The 19,358-nt window shown below is 42.8% G+C and overlaps 2 protein-coding genes across 2 annotated transcripts; both read right to left on the reverse strand.

Moving 5' to 3' along the window:
• Positions 1-6,133: 6,133 nt before the first annotated feature.
• On the reverse strand, positions 6,134-6,719 carry LOC117189242 (proteasome subunit alpha type-4-like; the record flags this gene model as incomplete). The annotated part of the gene is made up of 1 exon (XM_033394389.1): positions 6,134-6,719. A coding segment is annotated over one exon (465 nt), but the record flags the coding sequence as incomplete, so codon positions are not given.
• A 7,061-nt stretch (positions 6,720-13,780) lies between these two features.
• On the reverse strand, positions 13,781-14,366 carry LOC117189241 (proteasome subunit alpha type-4-like; the record flags this gene model as incomplete). Its single annotated transcript, XM_033394388.1, has 1 exon — positions 13,781-14,366. A coding segment is annotated over one exon (465 nt), but the record flags the coding sequence as incomplete, so codon positions are not given.
• Between the last annotated feature and the right edge of the window lie 4,992 nt (positions 14,367-19,358).

A 19,358-nucleotide genomic window follows, 5' to 3' on the forward strand; every position in this document is an offset into this window, starting at 1 on the left:
TAACAAAAATAAATAATGGGAGTAAATAAGTTAATAAATGATATCTTCTCTCTCCCTAAATTGGCGAGGGACCCGCACTACGTGGCCAGGATAGTTTCTTCGAGACCAGCAAAAAGCAAGCCAAGGATGGCGGAGCTGTGACCTATTCTCTATGGATTTGCCAACAAAAAGAATAAATTTGGGGTTTCTTTACTCCCCTTTTGGAGCGGACTCACTCTTATGCTTCTTGGGTCTACTTTCCGTCCCGCTGGTCAGCTATAAGGTTCCTGTTGTTTCACTGATCTTGATCCCCTGGAATCACAGATTTATTTATCTTTTTATAGGGTGATGGCCACTACTCCATCCTCATCCCTCTCACTTTTGCTTTCAAAAACAAAAAAATCACGACACTTTCTCTGTCAACCGGCGCGCATGCTCCTCCGTTGCCGGAAATTTTTACTCTGCTTAGCTGCTCTGTATAATGCTCCCGGGACGCTGATCCCCATCGCTCTTCTATCGCCCTTGAACTAGGTTCAAGGGCATGGCCTGCTTCGGGCTGCTGGCGGCTCTCTTTTCTTTGGGGTGTGGGTGACTTGGCTTCGGGACTCCGTTATGGAATGAGATCGGAAATCCTCTCTCACAACGGCTCCGAAGAGCGCGCGGAACTCTCATACTCCAGGACCAGGTGGCGCCACTACTCGCTAAGGTCTTCCCCTTAAATTTTGGCCTTGCCACTCTGTTCAAAACTACTTTCCTCCTCACCGCTTGTATGGGGTATCGCCTATCGATATCTTCGCATGCAACAAAATATTAAACGTTTTAAAGAATATCTTCATTGAGAATATATTGTGTGTATAAATGATGATATTTGTATGGAAACGATAATATTTAATAATATTAATATTTAATAACAAAAAAATTAAGCAGCTATCTCTTATCAGACATGTACCGATAAATACTAGAAAAGCAAGAAATAATGGCATTACTGGAAAAGCAAAGTTGCTATTCCTAGGCACAAGCGAAATATAAAAATATTTAATCAGGCAGGCAGAAAGCGCCATTAGGCTAGTGTTATATTGCTCATGAGTGAGTGAACAAAACAATAGTTGTTCACTTAAGTGAGCAACTGAAAATGTCCCTTCCAAACTGTTCTTTTTTGCTAACTTGTTCTATTTTGTTTACTTTAAACTTTCTGTATTACCGGCAAAGCTCTTTACTAGCTATTGTTCGGAGCAGAACCCAGCCGATTAGCTTCTTACCAAATAGCACCCAATTATTGGCCCTCAGCCGCTTATTATGTTTTATTTAATTCGAAATTATTATTCGGCCGATCGGGGATAAAAATCATTATCTCCACAGCTATATCAGGAGCTCCTAGTATTAAAGGAACTAATCAATTACCAAATGCACCTAGCCAAAAAAAAAGACAAAATTATTAAACATTTTTAAGTCCCAAAGTCTATCATAAAAGGTCGGTTTGGTTCACAGCGGAAGTGTGGTGTACTTTAAATATGTACTCTGTACATAATTGTATCATAGGCATATAATAGGCATCGAATCGAAAGAACAACTAAATACACGGATATAAAATATATAATCATACGATTTGGTCATCTTCCGATTATCTTTCGTAGTGATCAGACATGTTTTTGTTTTGCGCTCCGCATTTTTTCCTTTTGTTTTTAATAAACAGCCGGTGTTTTCCTAACTAAATTCTAATTATACTTTCTAACCAGACAGCAATCTGGAAACCTATTCATTTACGCGAGTGCATGCCTTTGATTTGTGTTAAAACATTATTTAACTTTTTATTTTGCGGCGTCGGCTTGTGCTTGTGCTTATGTTTGTGTTGTTGCAGTGAGTGAGTACGCATTACATTGCATTGCAGTCCGCTCTCGTCTGGTAGCTTTTGTTGTTTTATCACTCTCTCGCTATCACCTCAACTTCAATAACTGTTCTTTCTCTCTCGCTCTTCAAACTTTCTGAGCAATAGCGCTCTCTGCTTAGTAGCTCTCGCTATAACCGCTCTCCACTCTGCTCTCTTTTTTTTACCAATTCCGCTTTGAGCGTTGTCTGGCACATTGGTCTGATACCAATTTGTTTTGCAAATAATAGTAAATAAATAAATAATGAAATGGAATACGCTGTGGTCTGTGCCAAAAAAAGCTGTAAGAAGCAGATCACCCACGATCAGCCGAATGTCCCCTGCTGGCTCTGCGACAGCGTAGTGCACGCAAAATGCGCTGGATTTTCTGGCCTCGTGAGTGATGCTATAGCCAAACGTAATGGCTTGCATTACAGTTGCGAGGCATGCCGTGCGGTGGAGAAAGACATGGTGGCTTTCATGAGGCAGACGCGGAGTGGCTTTAAGGAGCTGACCGTTGGTTATAAAACCCAATACGATCGGCTCCTAGCCATGGAGGCTCAGTTTAGCGGTTTAAAACTGCTGAATGAGTCTACGAGGCGCAAAAAGGTCACTCCGCGGGATCTGCAATTGCCAACCGTCACTCAGCCGTGCGCCGCCGAAAAACTGACTCCGACCACTCCAAGTGTGCAGCAGTTGATCTCGTTTGCCACTCCAAGGGCAACGACAGCTGCTGGCGATGCAGATTCGGTAGCCGAATTCATCGCCTCGGAGAATGTGCAGCCAAGTACGTCTGCAGCGTCCGTGTCCGTGGTGTCCGCAAGTTCGCTAGTTGTCCCGTCTATCCCGATCCCACCAGTAAATAGACGTTCCGGACCTCCGGTTATTGCCACCACAGGTACTAGGCCTGTGGTGACTAAACCACTGGTGGGAGTCCCACCAAAACGACAAGTTTTTGTTTCACGGCTGGCCCCTGACCTCACATCTAATGATGTAATTGCTTTTATTCAAAGCAAAATAAAAGCCGTGGGTTTAAAGGTGGAGAAATTTAACTTCTCTTATGCCAGGGAGATAGCCTCGTTTAAGATAAGCATCTCCCCAACTCAATTTGACACCATTTGCTCCGCCAAATTTTGGCCGGAGCATTTGGTGGTGAAGAAGTTTAAGGCTAAGAAGAAGAATAGGCCCCCCATATCCTTTCCAAATCTTTCCAGTGTGCCACCCTCAACCTCAACTTCCTCTTCCTCAACTTCCCGTCTTGCTTCCACCTTTCCAAAAAACTAACTTCTCTTTTAGTAACCTATCAGAATGTAAGAGGCTTGCGTAGTAAGCTCAGCATTCTTTTCCGGGATAGTGTTGCATTTGCTTCCCACGTTATTGTGTTTACTGAAACCTGGTTAAAGCCGGACATTCTTAGTTCCGAGGTTTTGGCAGTTCGGTACACAACTTTTAGAAAGGACCGTTCGTCTCGACGTGCAGGGGGGGTTCTAATTGCAGTGGACTCTTACTTCACGTCGGAACACTTCACAGTCCAAGTTCAACAGGAACTGGAATTCCTGTGTGTAAAACTGATTCTTCCCGCTTTCGCTATATTCATTACTTGCTCGTATATCCCACCTTATTCGGATATTTCAATTTATGAGCAGCACTTGTCCGCTTTAACCGCTGTTTCTTCCTCGCTATCTGATAAAGATCGTATGATAGTTCTTGGTGACTTCAACTTGCCAGGAACTGTTTGGTCTTCGGTAAACGAGTCTAGTATCCTAGTGCCCATGTCACGACATGACTTTGTTGACGGCTTGCTTGACCTGTCCCTGTCTCAAGTCAACCATGTGAAAAATTCCTTGGGTCGATTGCTTGATCTGTGCTTTTTATCGGATCCGACCATAGTGTTGTTAACCCGAGCCCTTCCGCTCACTATACCTGAAGACGCCTACCACCCTACTTTCGAGGTGTCGCTAGATATAGGACCAACTGTATTGGATCGGTCGAGTAGGCTGCCCGAACGTGTCCGCTGCTTTCGTAAAGCCGAGTTTGCGAAGCTTAATAACCTCATTAGGGATTTTGATTGGTCCGCTTTGTACTTGTGCACTGATATCATAAAAGGCACAAACATTTTTTACAATGCTCTTGGCACATTTTTCGATTCTTGTGTCCCGCTTTCTTGTCCGACTAGATCTGGAAAACCCCCTTGGTTTACCAAAGAGTTATCCAGTCTAAAAAACTTAAAATCAAGACTTTATAAAAAATTTCAAGAAGTGGGTTCTCCTACTTCTCACTCTCGCTATGTATTAGCTCGGTCAAACTTTTCAGTTCTTAATGCTCAATGCTATAAGAACTACCTATCTCGATGCAGGATACGTTTTTCTCAGGACCCTAAACAGTTTTACAGCTTCGTAAACAGTAAGCGTAGAACGTCCGCACACCCATCCTCGCTATCATTTTGTAATACGTCGGCAAATAATGATCAGGCAATTGCCGATCTTTTTGCCCATTTCTTCCAAACCACCTATTCTGAGGAAAACTACTCTGGTCATCCGTACCCATACGGTTTACCGAGGTCGAACAGCATTTTCACTCCCTTGTTAAATGAATGTTCCCTACTTCATGATCTTCGACTAGTTAAGCCGGTGTTTTCACCGGGTCCAGACGGGGTTCCAGGTTGTGTACTCAGGTACTGCGCCGAGGCTCTGTGTGGACCTTTGCTTAAACTATTCCCCCTGTCCATTGATTCTTCTTGCTTCCCCCCGATCTGGAAGGAATCGTTTATAATTCCTCTCCATAAAAAAGGTAGCAAGTCTGATGCAAAAAATTATAGAGGTATAGCAAAGTTATCCGCTATTCCTAAAATGTTTGAGAAGGTTTTAACTCCGCACTTGCAACATCTCTGCAAGTCACTTATATCTCCAACTCAGCATGGATTTATAAGGCGGCGATCAACCACCACGAACTTGTTAGAGTTTACCTATTTCATTATTAAAGGCTTTCAATGTAACTTACAGACGGATGTTATTTACACCGACTTTAGTAAAGCATTCGACTCTGTAAACCATTCCCTTTTAGCGCATAAACTTGACCTTTTAGGGCTTCCGCCCAACCTCCTGAGATGGATTTCTAGCTATCTTTGTTCTAGGTCTCAAAGAGTCCTCTTCAAAAACTCCCTCTCTTTACCAGTAAAGGTTTCTTCGGGAGTACCACAAGGCAGCCATCTAGGCCCCTTACTCTTCACACTCTTTATTAATGACTTACCTTCAGTATTAACATACTCTCGAGTACTTATGTATGCGGATGATGTTAAACTCTGTGTCCAGAACAAGGGCATTTCATTTCATTCTCGCTTGCAATCCGATCTCAATAACTTTCAGTCATGGTGTTGTGCAAACTTGTTACACCTTAATGCCTCGAAATGCAAAGTTATGACATTTCATCGTTCTAGCCCTTTGTTGGCTCCTTACACCCTATTTGGTGGTTCTCTTGAGAGAATTACCCTGGTGGATGATCTGGGTGTTATGTTAGACCCCAAGTTAAAGTTTTCCGAACACATTTCTACCATGGTAAATAAGGCCATGGGCGTGCTTGGGTTTATAAAGAGGTGGTCAAAGGAATTTGACGACCCCTATATAACAAAGACTCTCTATACCTCGCTTGTTCGTCCGATCTTAGAGTACGGCTCCTGTGTATGGTAGCCTCAGTAAAAAGTACACCAGGACCGTATAGAATCAGTACAGAAAAACTTTTTACTCTTTGCTCTGCGGGGCCTTAACTGGGATGCGGGTGTAAGACTCCCATCTCACTCTAGTAGACTACTATTAGTAAACCTCCCATCCTTAGTTAACCGTAGAAAAATGCTTGGTGTGATATTTATGCACAACTTGATCAGGGGTGACATAGACAGCCCTGATCTGTTGAGCCGCATAAACTTCACGATTCCTATTAGACTGACTAGAAATTTTATACCGTTGTTCCTTCCACTTTGTAGATCGAATTATTCCTTGCATGAACCGTTTAGGGTCTTATGCTCGGATTATAATTCCCTCTACCATATTATATCCACCACTAATTCTCTTCCTCTTATTAAATTATTAATCCTTACACACCTTTCTATTAATTAGTAACTGTAGTGGTATTTGTACTTTGATTGCATGCTTAGTTTCTTAGTAAGTTTAGTACTAATTTTCCTCGAATGTTAGTCTAATAGCTATCTTTCTTGCATGTTCGCGTTTGGTTCGGCTACGCACCGCGCGTCATGCGGCAGCGCCCCTCGGTCGGTTGGGCGGGAGGAGGGCTGCGTTTTATGATCACCATGACCGCATTCAGTTTTGAAATTTTATTTCTCGTTCTTCAAATACAAAATAAGGATCGCACAAAAGTAATTTGGGTATAGTATGTATGTAGCTGTCTACCATTGAACCTAAGACTTGGGTTGTTTGGCCTGCTTCTCCTTCTTGGCGGCTTCGGTTTCGGCCTGCAGTTTATTGTACTTTTCGATCAGCTTCTCCACATCGGGCTTATCCAGCACACTGTAGACGGTGGTATTCTTGACGCGCTGCAGGGTGGCCATCTCAACCTTTTCTGGAGTCAGCTTAGTGGTGTCCAGAGTCATGCTTAGCACCTTTACGGCCAGATCTTTCGCCTCCTCTAGCTTAATGGATGGTTTGTCGGCCAGTTCCTGTTTCAGCATGGATATGGCAGCGCCGAAGTTATTGCCAATGCAAGTAGCCTTCCAGCCACCGTAGTTGCCGCTGGGATCAGACTGGTACAGCTGATAGCCGTACTTATTGTCCCAGCCCATGTAGAGAAGAGAAACGCCAAAGGGACGTTTGCCGCCGTACTGAGTGTAAGCTTGGGATCCGCGCGTAACAGCCTTCTGCTGGTGTCACACGGGCCACTTGACGGTGTTGTTTTGGGCTTGAGGACTATTGGGAATTTGGGATTTTTTCCAACAAAAGCAAACGGTATCACACTTGCCAAAAATTCGAAAAAAAAAAAGATAAAAGGCTAAAACAAAAAATATTTTTTGTATGTAGTTTTTTTTTTTTAAATTAATTTTAAGAATAGTAACATTGTTAATATGACATCTCATCATATAGTAGTTTTTGCTTTTTGAAATAATATGTAAACTATTCACATATTTACTTAAATATTTTTTATTTCCCACACGCAAGAGAGCCGATTCTTCATTTCTGTTGCGGAAGGGCTGGTCAATTCGCCCATAATCTAGAACGTCAAAACAAAAACGAAAATTGTTACGAACCTTTGTTTACTTCGGGGCAAGGCCGGCTAGCCAGTCATCCCAAGCCTTCAGGTCGCACAACATACCAACTAATTGGACATCTCGAACAAATTGAAACAACAAAAATAACCGACAAAAAAGCAGCAAATGGACTCTACTCGACAAACAATATTACAGTAACTTCATTCAACACAGACGTGGACCAGGTCGAGGTGTCGATGTTTTTACCTCCGACGTACCCACCCTACCTGAGATCCGAATCACAACGTTCTGGATCTGCCTGCCATGTGCAGCAGCCTTACCCTCCCGTTGCTGTGGCTCCTCTTCCCGCCATACGAAACGATTAGCAATTCATTTTCTTACTTATAATTTTCACGTTAATTTCCTACTTTTACATGGTATCATTGCTAAACTAAGCCTGCCTATTCATACCCCACTCATCTTATCATCACGGGCGTTTAATAAATAAATAGGAATAACTAATATAATAAATATAAATAATTTGCATGTATAAATAGATATGGACGGACTTAAATTAGGGGATTAACATATACATATAAATGGAGACGTCTAACAAAAATAAATAATGGGAGTAAATAAGTTAATAAATGATATCTTCTCTCTCCCTAAATTGGCGAGGGACCCGCACTACGTGGCCAGGATAGTTTCTTCGAGACCAGCAAAAAGCAAGCCAAGGATGGCGGAGCTGTGACCTATTCTCTATGGATTTGCCAACAAAAAGAATAAATTTGGGGTTTCTTTACTCCCCTTTTGGAGCGGACTCACTCTTATGCTTCTTGGGTCTACTTTCCGTCCCGCTGGTCAGCTATAAGGTTCCTGTTGTTTCACTGATCTTGATCCCCTGGAATCACAGATTTATTTATCTTTTTATAGGGTGATGGCCACTACTCCATCCTCATCCCTCTCACTTTTGCTTTCAAAAACAAAAAAATCACGACACTTTCTCTGTCAACCGGCGCGCATGCTCCTCCGTTGCCGGAAATTTTTACTCTGCTTAGCTGCTCTGTATAATGCTCCCGGGCCGCTGATCCCCATCGCTCTTCTATCGCCCTTGAACTAGGTTCAAGGGCATGGCCTGCTTCGGGCTGCTGGCGGCTCTCTTTTCTTTGGGGTGTGGGTGACTTGGCTTCGGGACTCCGTTATGGAATGAGATCGGAAATCCTCTCTCACAACGGCTCCGAAGAGCGCGCGGAACTCTCATACTCCAGGACCAGGTGGCGCCACTACTCGCTAAGGTCTTCCCCTTAAATTTTGGCCTTGCCACTCTGTTCAAAACTACTTTCCTCCTCACCGCTTGTATGGGGTATCGCCTATCGATATCTTCGCATGCAACAAAATATTAAACGTTTTAAAGAATATCTTCATTGAGAATATATTGTGTGTATAAATGATGATATTTGTATGGAAACGATAATATTTAATAATATTAATATTTAATAACAAAAAAATTAAGCAGCTATCTCTTATCAGACATGTACCGATAAATACTAGAAAAGCAAGAAATAATGGCATTACTGGAAAAGCAAAGTTGCTATTCCTAGGCACAAGCGAAATATAAAAATATTTAATCAGGCAGGCAGAAAGCGCCATTAGGCTAGTGTTATATTGCTCATGAGTGAGTGAACAAAACAATAGTTGTTCACTTAAGTGAGCAACTGAAAATGTCCCTTCCAAACTGTTCTTTTTTGCTAACTTGTTCTATTTTGTTTACTTTAAACTTTCTGTATTACCGGCAAAGCTCTTTACTAGCTATTGTTCGGAGCAGAACCCAGCCGATTAGCTTCTTACCAAATAGCACCCAATTATTGGCCCTCAGCCGCTTATTATGTTTTATTTAATTCGAAATTATTATTCGGCCGATCGGGGATAAAAATCATTATCTCCACAGCTATATCAGGAGCTCCTAGTATTAAAGGAACTAATCAATTACCAAATGCACCTAGCCAAAAAAAAAGACAAAATTATTAAACATTTTTAAGTCCCAAAGTCTATCATAAAAGGTCGGTTTGGTTCACAGCGGAAGTGTGGTGTACTTTAAATATGTACTCTGTACATAATTGTATCATAGGCATATAATAGGCATCGAATCGAAAGAACAACTAAATACACGGATATAAAATATATAATCATACGATTTGGTCATCTTCCGATTATCTTTCGTAGTGATCAGACATGTTTTTGTTTTGCGCTCCGCATTTTTTCCTTTTGTTTTTAATAAACAGCCGGTGTTTTCCTAACTAAATTCTAATTATACTTTCTAACCAGACAGCAATCTGGAAACCTATTCATTTACGCGAGTGCATGCCTTTGATTTGTGTTAAAACATTATTTAACTTTTTATTTTGCGGCGTCGGCTTGTGCTTGTGCTTATGTTTGTGTTGTTGCAGTGAGTGAGTACGCATTACATTGCATTGCAGTCCGCTCTCGTCTGGTAGCTTTTGTTGTTTTATCACTCTCTCGCTATCACCTCAACTTCAATAACTGTTCTTTCTCTCTCGCTCTTCAAACTTTCTGAGCAATAGCGCTCTCTGCTTAGTAGCTCTCGCTATAACCGCTCTCCACTCTGCTCTCTTTTTTTTACCAATTCCGCTTTGAGCGTTGTCTGGCACATTGGTCTGATACCAATTTGTTTTGCAAATAATAGTAAATAAATAAATAATGAAATGGAATACGCTGTGGTCTGTGCCAAAAAAAGCTGTAAGAAGCAGATCACCCACGATCAGCCGAATGTCCCCTGCTGGCTCTGCGACAGCGTAGTGCACGCAAAATGCGCTGGATTTTCTGGCCTCGTGAGTGATGCTATAGCCAAACGTAATGGCTTGCATTACAGTTGCGAGGCATGCCGTGCGGTGGAGAAAGACATGGTGGCTTTCATGAGGCAGACGCGGAGTGGCTTTAAGGAGCTGACCGTTGGTTATAAAACCCAATACGATCGGCTCCTAGCCATGGAGGCTCAGTTTAGCGGTTTAAAACTGCTGAATGAGTCTACGAGGCGCAAAAAGGTCACTCCGCGGGATCTGCAATTGCCAACCGTCACTCAGCCGTGCGCCGCCGAAAAACTGACTCCGACCACTCCAAGTGTGCAGCAGTTGATCTCGTTTGCCACTCCAAGGGCAACGACAGCTGCTGGCGATGCAGATTCGGTAGCCGAATTCATCGCCTCGGAGAATGTGCAGCCAAGTACGTCTGCAGCGTCCGTGTCCGTGGTGTCCGCAAGTTCGCTAGTTGTCCCGTCTATCCCGATCCCACCAGTAAATAGACGTTCCGGACCTCCGGTTATTGCCACCACAGGTACTAGGCCTGTGGTGACTAAACCACTGGTGGGAGTCCCACCAAAACGACAAGTTTTTGTTTCACGGCTGGCCCCTGACCTCACATCTAATGATGTAATTGCTTTTATTCAAAGCAAAATAAAAGCCGTGGGTTTAAAGGTGGAGAAATTTAACTTCTCTTATGCCAGGGAGATAGCCTCGTTTAAGATAAGCATCTCCCCAACTCAATTTGACACCATTTGCTCCGCCAAATTTTGGCCGGAGCATTTGGTGGTGAAGAAGTTTAAGGCTAAGAAGAAGAATAGGCCCCCCATATCCTTTCCAAATCTTTCCAGTGTGCCACCCTCAACCTCAACTTCCTCTTCCTCAACTTCCCGTCTTGCTTCCACCTTTCCAAAAAACTAACTTCTCTTTTAGTAACCTATCAGAATGTAAGAGGCTTGCGTAGTAAGCTCAGCATTCTTTTCCGGGATAGTGTTGCATTTGCTTCCCACGTTATTGTGTTTACTGAAACCTGGTTAAAGCCGGACATTCTTAGTTCCGAGGTTTTGGCAGTTCGGTACACAACTTTTAGAAAGGACCGTTCGTCTCGACGTGCAGGGGGGGTTCTAATTGCAGTGGACTCTTACTTCACGTCGGAACACTTCACAGTCCAAGTTCAACAGGAACTGGAATTCCTGTGTGTAAAACTGATTCTTCCCGCTTTCGCTATATTCATTACTTGCTCGTATATCCCACCTTATTCGGATATTTCAATTTATGAGCAGCACTTGTCCGCTTTAACCGCTGTTTCTTCCTCGCTATCTGATAAAGATCGTATGATAGTTCTTGGTGACTTCAACTTGCCAGGAACTGTTTGGTCTTCGGTAAACGAGTCTAGTATCCTAGTGCCCATGTCACGACATGACTTTGTTGACGGCTTGCTTGACCTGTCCCTGTCTCAAGTCAACCATGTGAAAAATTCCTTGGGTCGATTGCTTGATCTGTGCTTTTTATCGGATCCGACCATAGTGTTGTTAACCCGAGCCCTTCCGCTCACTATACCTGAAGACGCCTACCACCCTACTTTCGAGGTGTCGCTAGATATAGGACCAACTGTATTGGATCGGTCGAGTAGGCTGCCCGAACGTGTCCGCTGCTTTCGTAAAGCCGAGTTTGCGAAGCTTAATAACCTCATTAGGGATTTTGATTGGTCCGCTTTGTACTTGTGCACTGATATCATAAAAGGCACAAACATTTTTTACAATGCTCTTGGCACATTTTTCGATTCTTGTGTCCCGCTTTCTTGTCCGACTAGATCTGGAAAACCCCCTTGGTTTACCAAAGAGTTATCCAGTCTAAAAAACTTAAAATCAAGACTTTATAAAAAATTTCAAGAAGTGGGTTCTCCTACTTCTCACTCTCGCTATGTATTAGCTCGGTCAAACTTTTCAGTTCTTAATGCTCAATGCTATAAGAACTACCTATCTCGATGCAGGATACGTTTTTCTCAGGACCCTAAACAGTTTTACAGCTTCGTAAACAGTAAGCGTAGAACGTCCGCACACCCATCCTCGCTATCATTTTGTAATACGTCGGCAAATAATGATCAGGCAATTGCCGATCTTTTTGCCCAATTCTTCCAAACCACCTATTCTGAGGAAAACTACTCTGGTCATCCGTACCCATACGGTTTACCGAGGTCGAACAGCATTTTCACTCCCTTGTTAAATGAATGTTCCCTACTTCATGATCTTCGACTAGTTAAGCCGGTGTTTTCACCGGGTCCAGACGGGGTTCCAGGTTGTGTACTCAGGTACTGCGCCGAGGCTCTGTGTGGACCTTTGCTTAAACTATTCCCCCTGTCCATTGATTCTTCTTGCTTCCCCCCGATCTGGAAGGAATCGTTTATAATTCCTCTCCATAAAAAAGGTAGCAAGTCTGATGCAAAAAATTATAGAGGTATAGCAAAGTTATCCGCTATTCCTAAAATGTTTGAGAAGGTTTTAACTCCGCACTTGCAACATCTCTGCAAGTCACTTATATCTCCAACTCAGCATGGATTTATAAGGCGGCGATCAACCACCACGAACTTGTTAGAGTTTACCTATTTCATTATTAAAGGCTTTCAATGTAACTTACAGACGGATGTTATTTACACCGACTTTAGTAAAGCATTCGACTCTGTAAACCATTCCCTTTTAGCGCATAAACTTGACCTTTTAGGGCTTCCGCCCAACCTCCTGAGATGGATTTCTAGCTATCTTTGTTCTAGGTCTCAAAGAGTCCTCTTCAAAAACTCCCTCTCTTTACCAGTAAAGGTTTCTTCGGGAGTACCACAAGGCAGCCATCTAGGCCCCTTACTCTTCACACTCTTTATTAATGACTTACCTTCAGTATTAACATACTCTCGAGTACTTATGTATGCGGATGATGTTAAACTCTGTGTCCAGAACAAGGGCATTTCATTTCATTCTCGCTTGCAATCCGATCTCAATAACTTTCAGTCATGGTGTTGTGCAAACTTGTTACACCTTAATGCCTCGAAATGCAAAGTTATGACATTTCATCGTTCTAGCCCTTTGTTGGCTCCTTACACCCTATTTGGTGGTTCTCTTGAGAGAATTACCCTGGTGGATGATCTGGGTGTTATGTTAGACCCCAAGTTAAAGTTTTCCGAACACATTTCTACCATGGTAAATAAGGCCATGGGCGTGCTTGGGTTTATAAAGAGGTGGTCAAAGGAATTTGACGACCCCTATATAACAAAGACTCTCTATACCTCGCTTGTTCGTCCGATCTTAGAGTACGGCTCCTGTGTATGGTAGCCTCAGTAAAAAGTACACCAGGACCGTATAGAATCAGTACAGAAAAACTTTTTACTCTTTGCTCTGCGGGGCCTTAACTGGGATGCGGGTGTAAGACTCCCATCTCACTCTAGTAGACTACTATTAGTAAACCTCCCATCCTTAGTTAACCGTAGAAAAATGCTTGGTGTGATATTTATGCACAACTTGATCAGGGGTGACATAGACAGCCGTGATCTGTTGAGCCGCATAAACTTCACGATTCCTATTAGACTGACTAGAAATTTTATACCGTTGTTCCTTCCACTTTGTAGATCGAATTATTCCTTGCATGAACCGTTTAGGGTCTTATGCTCGGATTATAATTCCCTCTACCATATTATATCCACCACTAATTCTCTTCCTCTTATTAAATTATTAATCCTTACACACCTTTCTATTAATTAGTAACTGTAGTGGTATTTGTACTTTGATTGCATGCTTAGTTTCTTAGTAAGTTTAGTACTAATTTTCCTCGAATGTTAGTCTAATAGCTATCTTTCTTGCATGTTCGCGTTTGGTTCGGCTACGCACCGCGCGTCATGCGGCAGCGCCCCTCGGTCGGTTGGGCGGGAGGAGGGCTGCGTTTTATGATCACCATGACCGCATTCAGTTTTGAAATTTTATTTCTCGTTCTTCAAATACAAAATAAGGATCGCACAAAAGTAATTTGGGTATAGTATGTATGTAGCTGTCTACCATTGAACCTAAGACTTGGGTTGTTTGGCCTGCTTCTCCTTCTTGGCGGCTTCGGTTTCGGCCTGCAGTTTATTGTACTTTTCGATCAGCTTCTCCACATCGGGCTTATCCAGCACACTGTAGACGGTGGTATTCTTGACGCGCTGCAGGGTGGCCATCTCAACCTTTTCTGGAGTCAGCTTAGTGGTGTCCAGAGTCATGCTTAGCACCTTTACGGCCAGATCTTTCGCCTCCTCTAGCTTAATGGATGGTTTGTCGGCCAGTTCCTGTTTCAGCATGGATATGGCAGCGCCGAAGTTATTGCCAATGCAAGTAGCCTTCCAGCCACCGTAGTTGCCGCTGGGATCAGACTGGTACAGCTGATAGCCGTACTTATTGTCCCAGCCCATGTAGAGAAGAGAAACGCCAAAGGGACGTTTGCCGCCGTACTGAGTGTAAGCTTGGGATCCGCGCGTAACAGCCTTCTGCTGGTGTCACACGGGCCACTTGACGGTGTTGTTTTGGGCTTGAGGACTATTGGGAATTTGGGATTTTTTCCAACAAAAGCAAACGGTATCACACTTGCCAAAAATTCGAAAAAAAAAAAGATAAAAGGCTAAAACAAAAAATATTTTTTGTATGTAGTTTTTTTTTTTTTAAATTAATTTTAAGAATAGTAACATTGTTAATATGACATCTCATCATATAGTAGTTTTTGCTTTTTGAAATAATATGTAAACTATTCACATATTTACTTAAATATTTTTTATTTCCCACACGCAAGAGAGCCGATTCTTCATTTCTGTTGCGGAAGGGCTGGTCAATTCGCCCATAATCTAGAACGTCAAAACAAAAACGAAAATTGTTACGAACCTTTGTTTACTTCGGGGCAAGGCCGGCTAGCCAGTCATCCCAAGCCTTCAGGTCGCACAACATACCAACTAATTGGACATCTCGAACAAATTGAAACAACAAAAATAACCGACAAAAAAGCAGCAAATGGACTCTACTCGACAAACAATATTACAGTAACTTCATTCAACACAGACGTGGACCAGGTCGAGGTGTCGATGTTTTTACCTCCGACGTACCCACCCTACCTGAGATCCGAATCACAACGTTCTGGATCTGCCTGCCATGTGCAGCAGCCTTACCCTCCCGTTGCTGTGGCTCCTCTTCCCGCCATACGAAACGATTAGCAATTCATTTTCTTACTTATAATTTTCACGTTAATTTCCTACTTTTACATGGTATCATTGCTAAACTAAGCCTGCCTATTCATACCCCACTCATCTTATCATCACGGGCGTTTAATAAATAAATAGGAATAATTAATATAATAAATATAAATAATTTGCATGTATAAATAGATATGGACGGACTTAAATTAGGGGATTAACATATACATATAAATGGAGACGTCTAACAAAAATAAATAATGGGAGTAAATAAGTTAATAAATGATATCTTCTCTCTCCCTAAATTGGCGAGGGACCCGCACTACGTGGCCAGGATAGTTTCTTCGAGACCAGCAAAAAGCAAGCCAAGGATGGCGGAGCTGTGACCTATTCTCTATGGATTTGCCAACAAAAAGAATAAATTTGGGGTTTCTTTACTCCCCTTTTGGAGCGGACTCACTCTTATGCTTCTTGGGTCTACTTTCCGTCCCGCTGGTCAGCTATAAGGTTCCTGTTGTTTCACTGATCTTGATCCCCTGGAATCACAGATTTATTTATCTTTTTATAGGGTGATGGCCACTACTCCATCCTCATCCCTCTCACTTTTGCTTTCAAAAACAAAAAAATCACGACACTTTCTCTGTCAACCGGCGCGCATGCTCCTCCGTTGCCGGAAATTTTTACTCTGCTTAGCTGCTCTGTATAATGCTCCCGGGCCGCTGATCCCCATCGCTCTTCTATCGCCCTTGAACTAGGTTCAAGGGCATGGCCTGCTTCGGGCTGCTGGCGGCTCTCTTTTCTTTGGGGTGTGGGTGACTTGGCTTCGGGACTCCGTTATGGAATGAGATCGGAAATCCTCTCTCACAACGGCTCCGAAGAGCGCGCTGAACTCTCATACTCCAGGACCAGGTGGCGCCACTACTCGCTAAGGTCTTCCCCTTAAATTTTGGCCTTGCCACTCTGTTCAAAACTACTTTCCTCCTCACCGCTTGTATGGGGTATCGCCTATCGATATCTTCGCATGCAACAAAATATTAAACGTTTTAAAGAATATCTTCATTGAGAATATATTGTGTGTATAAATGATGATATTTGTATGGAAACGATAATATTTAATAATATTAATATTTAATAACAAAAAAATTAAGCAGCTATCTCTTATCAGACATGTACCGATAAATACTAGAAAAGCAAGAAATAATGGCATTACTGGAAAAGCAAAGTTGCTATTCCTAGGCACAAGCGAAATATAAAAATATTTAATCAGGCAGGCAGAAAGCGCCATTAGGCGTTCTGTTCTTTTTTGCTAACTTGTTCTATTTTGTTTACTTTAAACTTTCTGTATTACCGGCAAAGCTCTTTACTAGCTATTGTTCGGAGCAGAACCCAGCCGATTAGCTTCTTACCAAATAGCACCCAATTATTGGCCCTCAGCCGCTTATTATGTTTTATTTAATTCGAAATAATTATTCGGCCGATCGGGGATAAAAATCATTATCTCCACAGCTATATCAGGAGCTCCTAGTATTAAAGGAACTAATCAATTACCAAATGCACCTAGCCAAAAAAAAAGACAAAATTATTAAACATTTTTAAGTCCCAAAGTCTATCATAAAAGGTCGGTTTGGTTCACAGCGGAAGTGTGGTGTACTTTAAATATGTACTCTGTACATAATTGTATCATAGGCATATAATAGGCATCGAATCGAAAGAACAACTAAATACACGGATATAAAATATATAATCATACGATTTGGTCATCTTCCGATTATCTTTCGTAGTGATCAGACATGTTTTTGTTTTGCGCTCCGTCTTTGATATTTTTTTTAACATTAAGTCGACTGATTGGTTTTACTATAATGCATAGACATCAAATTTCAGTATATTTCTATTAATACCTAAAAAAGTATAATTAATTAAGAAGTAAAAATCTTTCTTAATTACATGTATTTTCGTAAGTATTTACGAAAAATTAAATATGCAAAACACTACTCTAAACACTCTAACAAACCCTGATATACGTTTTATTTTTAATTTTCTGTTTTTTTTTGTGATACTTGATACTTAAAATGAACTTAGAGGTATATTAGATTTGTGGTGAAAGTGGATGTGTGTAACGTTCAGAAGGAAGCGTTTCCGATCCCATAACGTCCGTCCGTCCGTCCGTCTGTCTATCCCTATTAGCGCCTAGTTCTCAAAGACTATAAGGGCTAGAGCAACGACATTTTATGTTCGGACTTCTGTGATATGTCACTGTTACGAGAATATTTCAAAACTTTGCCCCGCCCACTTCCGCCGCCACAAAGGGCGAAAATCTGTGGCACCCACAATTTCAAAGATACAAGAAAGCTGAAAACGCAGAATCGTAGAGGATGACTATTTGCAAAATCTGAACCAGAACGAGATGATAATTATATCCAGAATCAAGAAAACAATTTCATTCTCTCTCGCTCTGTCTCTCTCTAACACAGGTTTCATGGTCGGCTTTGTCTATTGTAAAATATGAGTTCAAGGATCTCATAGACTATATAAGCTAGAGCAACCAAATTTGGTATCACATCCTGTGATATCGAACCTTGACCGTTTTGTGTCAAAATTTCGACACAGCTCCTTCCGCCCCCACAAAGGACGAAAATCTGTTGCATCCACAATATTGAAGATACGAGAAAACTAAAAACGCGCAATCATAGAGAATGACCGCAGCAGTCGCCGCAGCAACTCACAACGTTCCTCCTCGTTTCTTTTTATCTTTCGTCTCTCTATCTCTCTCTTTTCTCTTGTTAGCTCTCTCGATTTCCCGCGCTCTAGTCGAACCCTCCCCTGCAATAGGGCACGGGAAATCGGCCCCGTCTTGAATCGATCTAAACAAACTGGTTCGTCGAGAATCTCGCTATCATTTTTGAAACCTTTCACATCTCGAAAGGGCTATATTAAACATACAGATACTAAATATTTGTGAAAACGGGTGCCCCTAAAAACGAAAACGAAACGTTTTGGCTGTTAACGTAATCCGCAAAAGTAAGTGAAAACCGGAGCCTGCCTGACATCGGGTGCTCCAGGTAAATACAGGGGGTCACGAGCGACCCGTCACCCGCCGTACATGTACACACTGCTGGAACTATACTCTCCCCGTGAGGTCGGCTGTTAACAGGTCCTGGTACGGTCATGTCTCTCAGCGAAATCACCCCAATCCAAAGGTAACACTGTCATATGACTAGGGATGCATTGCCGCGGGGGTGCTCGGTCGCTAATATGCGAGCGCTGGACACCTGCCGACCTCCAGTTTAATTTGGGTTTCCCGGGGCAAGCGGGCTATGCGTCGGGTGCTAAATTCTGTAATATATAAAAATACCTCAAAGGAGCTCGGTACTGCTCTTAAAGCCCGTAGGGAAAATACCATCCCTCTTAATCTGCATCTGGGATACCAGTGCCTAAAATGACGGGGAAGGAGACTAAGTCGGTCCACCGTCTCCAGGCAGTAAGCGAGAAGAGGTCCGAAAAGCTACAATCGGTTGCCAATCGAGGCGATGGGCTAAAACGGTTCTGCCAGACTACCAGCCAGCCAAAAATGGTAAGGGTGCAGGCCGGGCTCCTAGAATGCGGCAACGCTTGCCCCCCACACAAGTCCAGTAGGCCAAAAGGACGAAAACCGCTCATCCGGACTCAGTGACACTACAACTACAAAAAAGTAGCCATAGACTTAACAGATTCGACTCAAAGAGCAGGCAACCGGAGGTCGAGCCAGACCTAGAGCCCGTAACGTGGAGACCAAGTCTGCGGTGTCGGACTTAGCGTCGGTGGTGCGAGACGACGACGATGGCTACGTGTCCGACGAAAACGACATAGTAAGCGGTCTCAGGCTTATCGAGGTCTGAAAATAGTTGGAGTCTACCGAAAACGACCATGATAAAAAAATGGTGTAGGTGAAACTCAGGGATGTCATTGATACTCCTGCAGAGCAACCTCCTCCATTGTAAGGCAGCATGTGCTTCTTTTCTGCTGCACCTCGCCAAGGGTGAAGTCGACATTCAGGCCCTCATTCAGGAGCCCTGGATCCTCGGAAACAGGGTCTCCGGTCTGAGGACTCAAGACTATAAGCTACTCGTACCTGCATTCGTGCAAAAATGGAGGTGCTCTTATATTTGCTTTCAAATTGATGAAGATCACACAGCAGTGAGTCTCGAAGGCCAGGAGCTCTCACAGAAGATCTGCGCCTACATACATGGGTCATGCCCAAACCGACACCGCCGACCCACGTGCACCTCCATGCGCTAATCGCAGACTGCGCACGGTGAGACGCCAATGCAC

Source organism: Drosophila miranda, chromosome 5, assembly GCF_003369915.1.
Source record: "Drosophila miranda strain MSH22 chromosome 5, D.miranda_PacBio2.1, whole genome shotgun sequence".
Lineage (NCBI taxonomy): Eukaryota > Metazoa > Arthropoda > Insecta > Diptera > Drosophilidae > Drosophila > Drosophila miranda.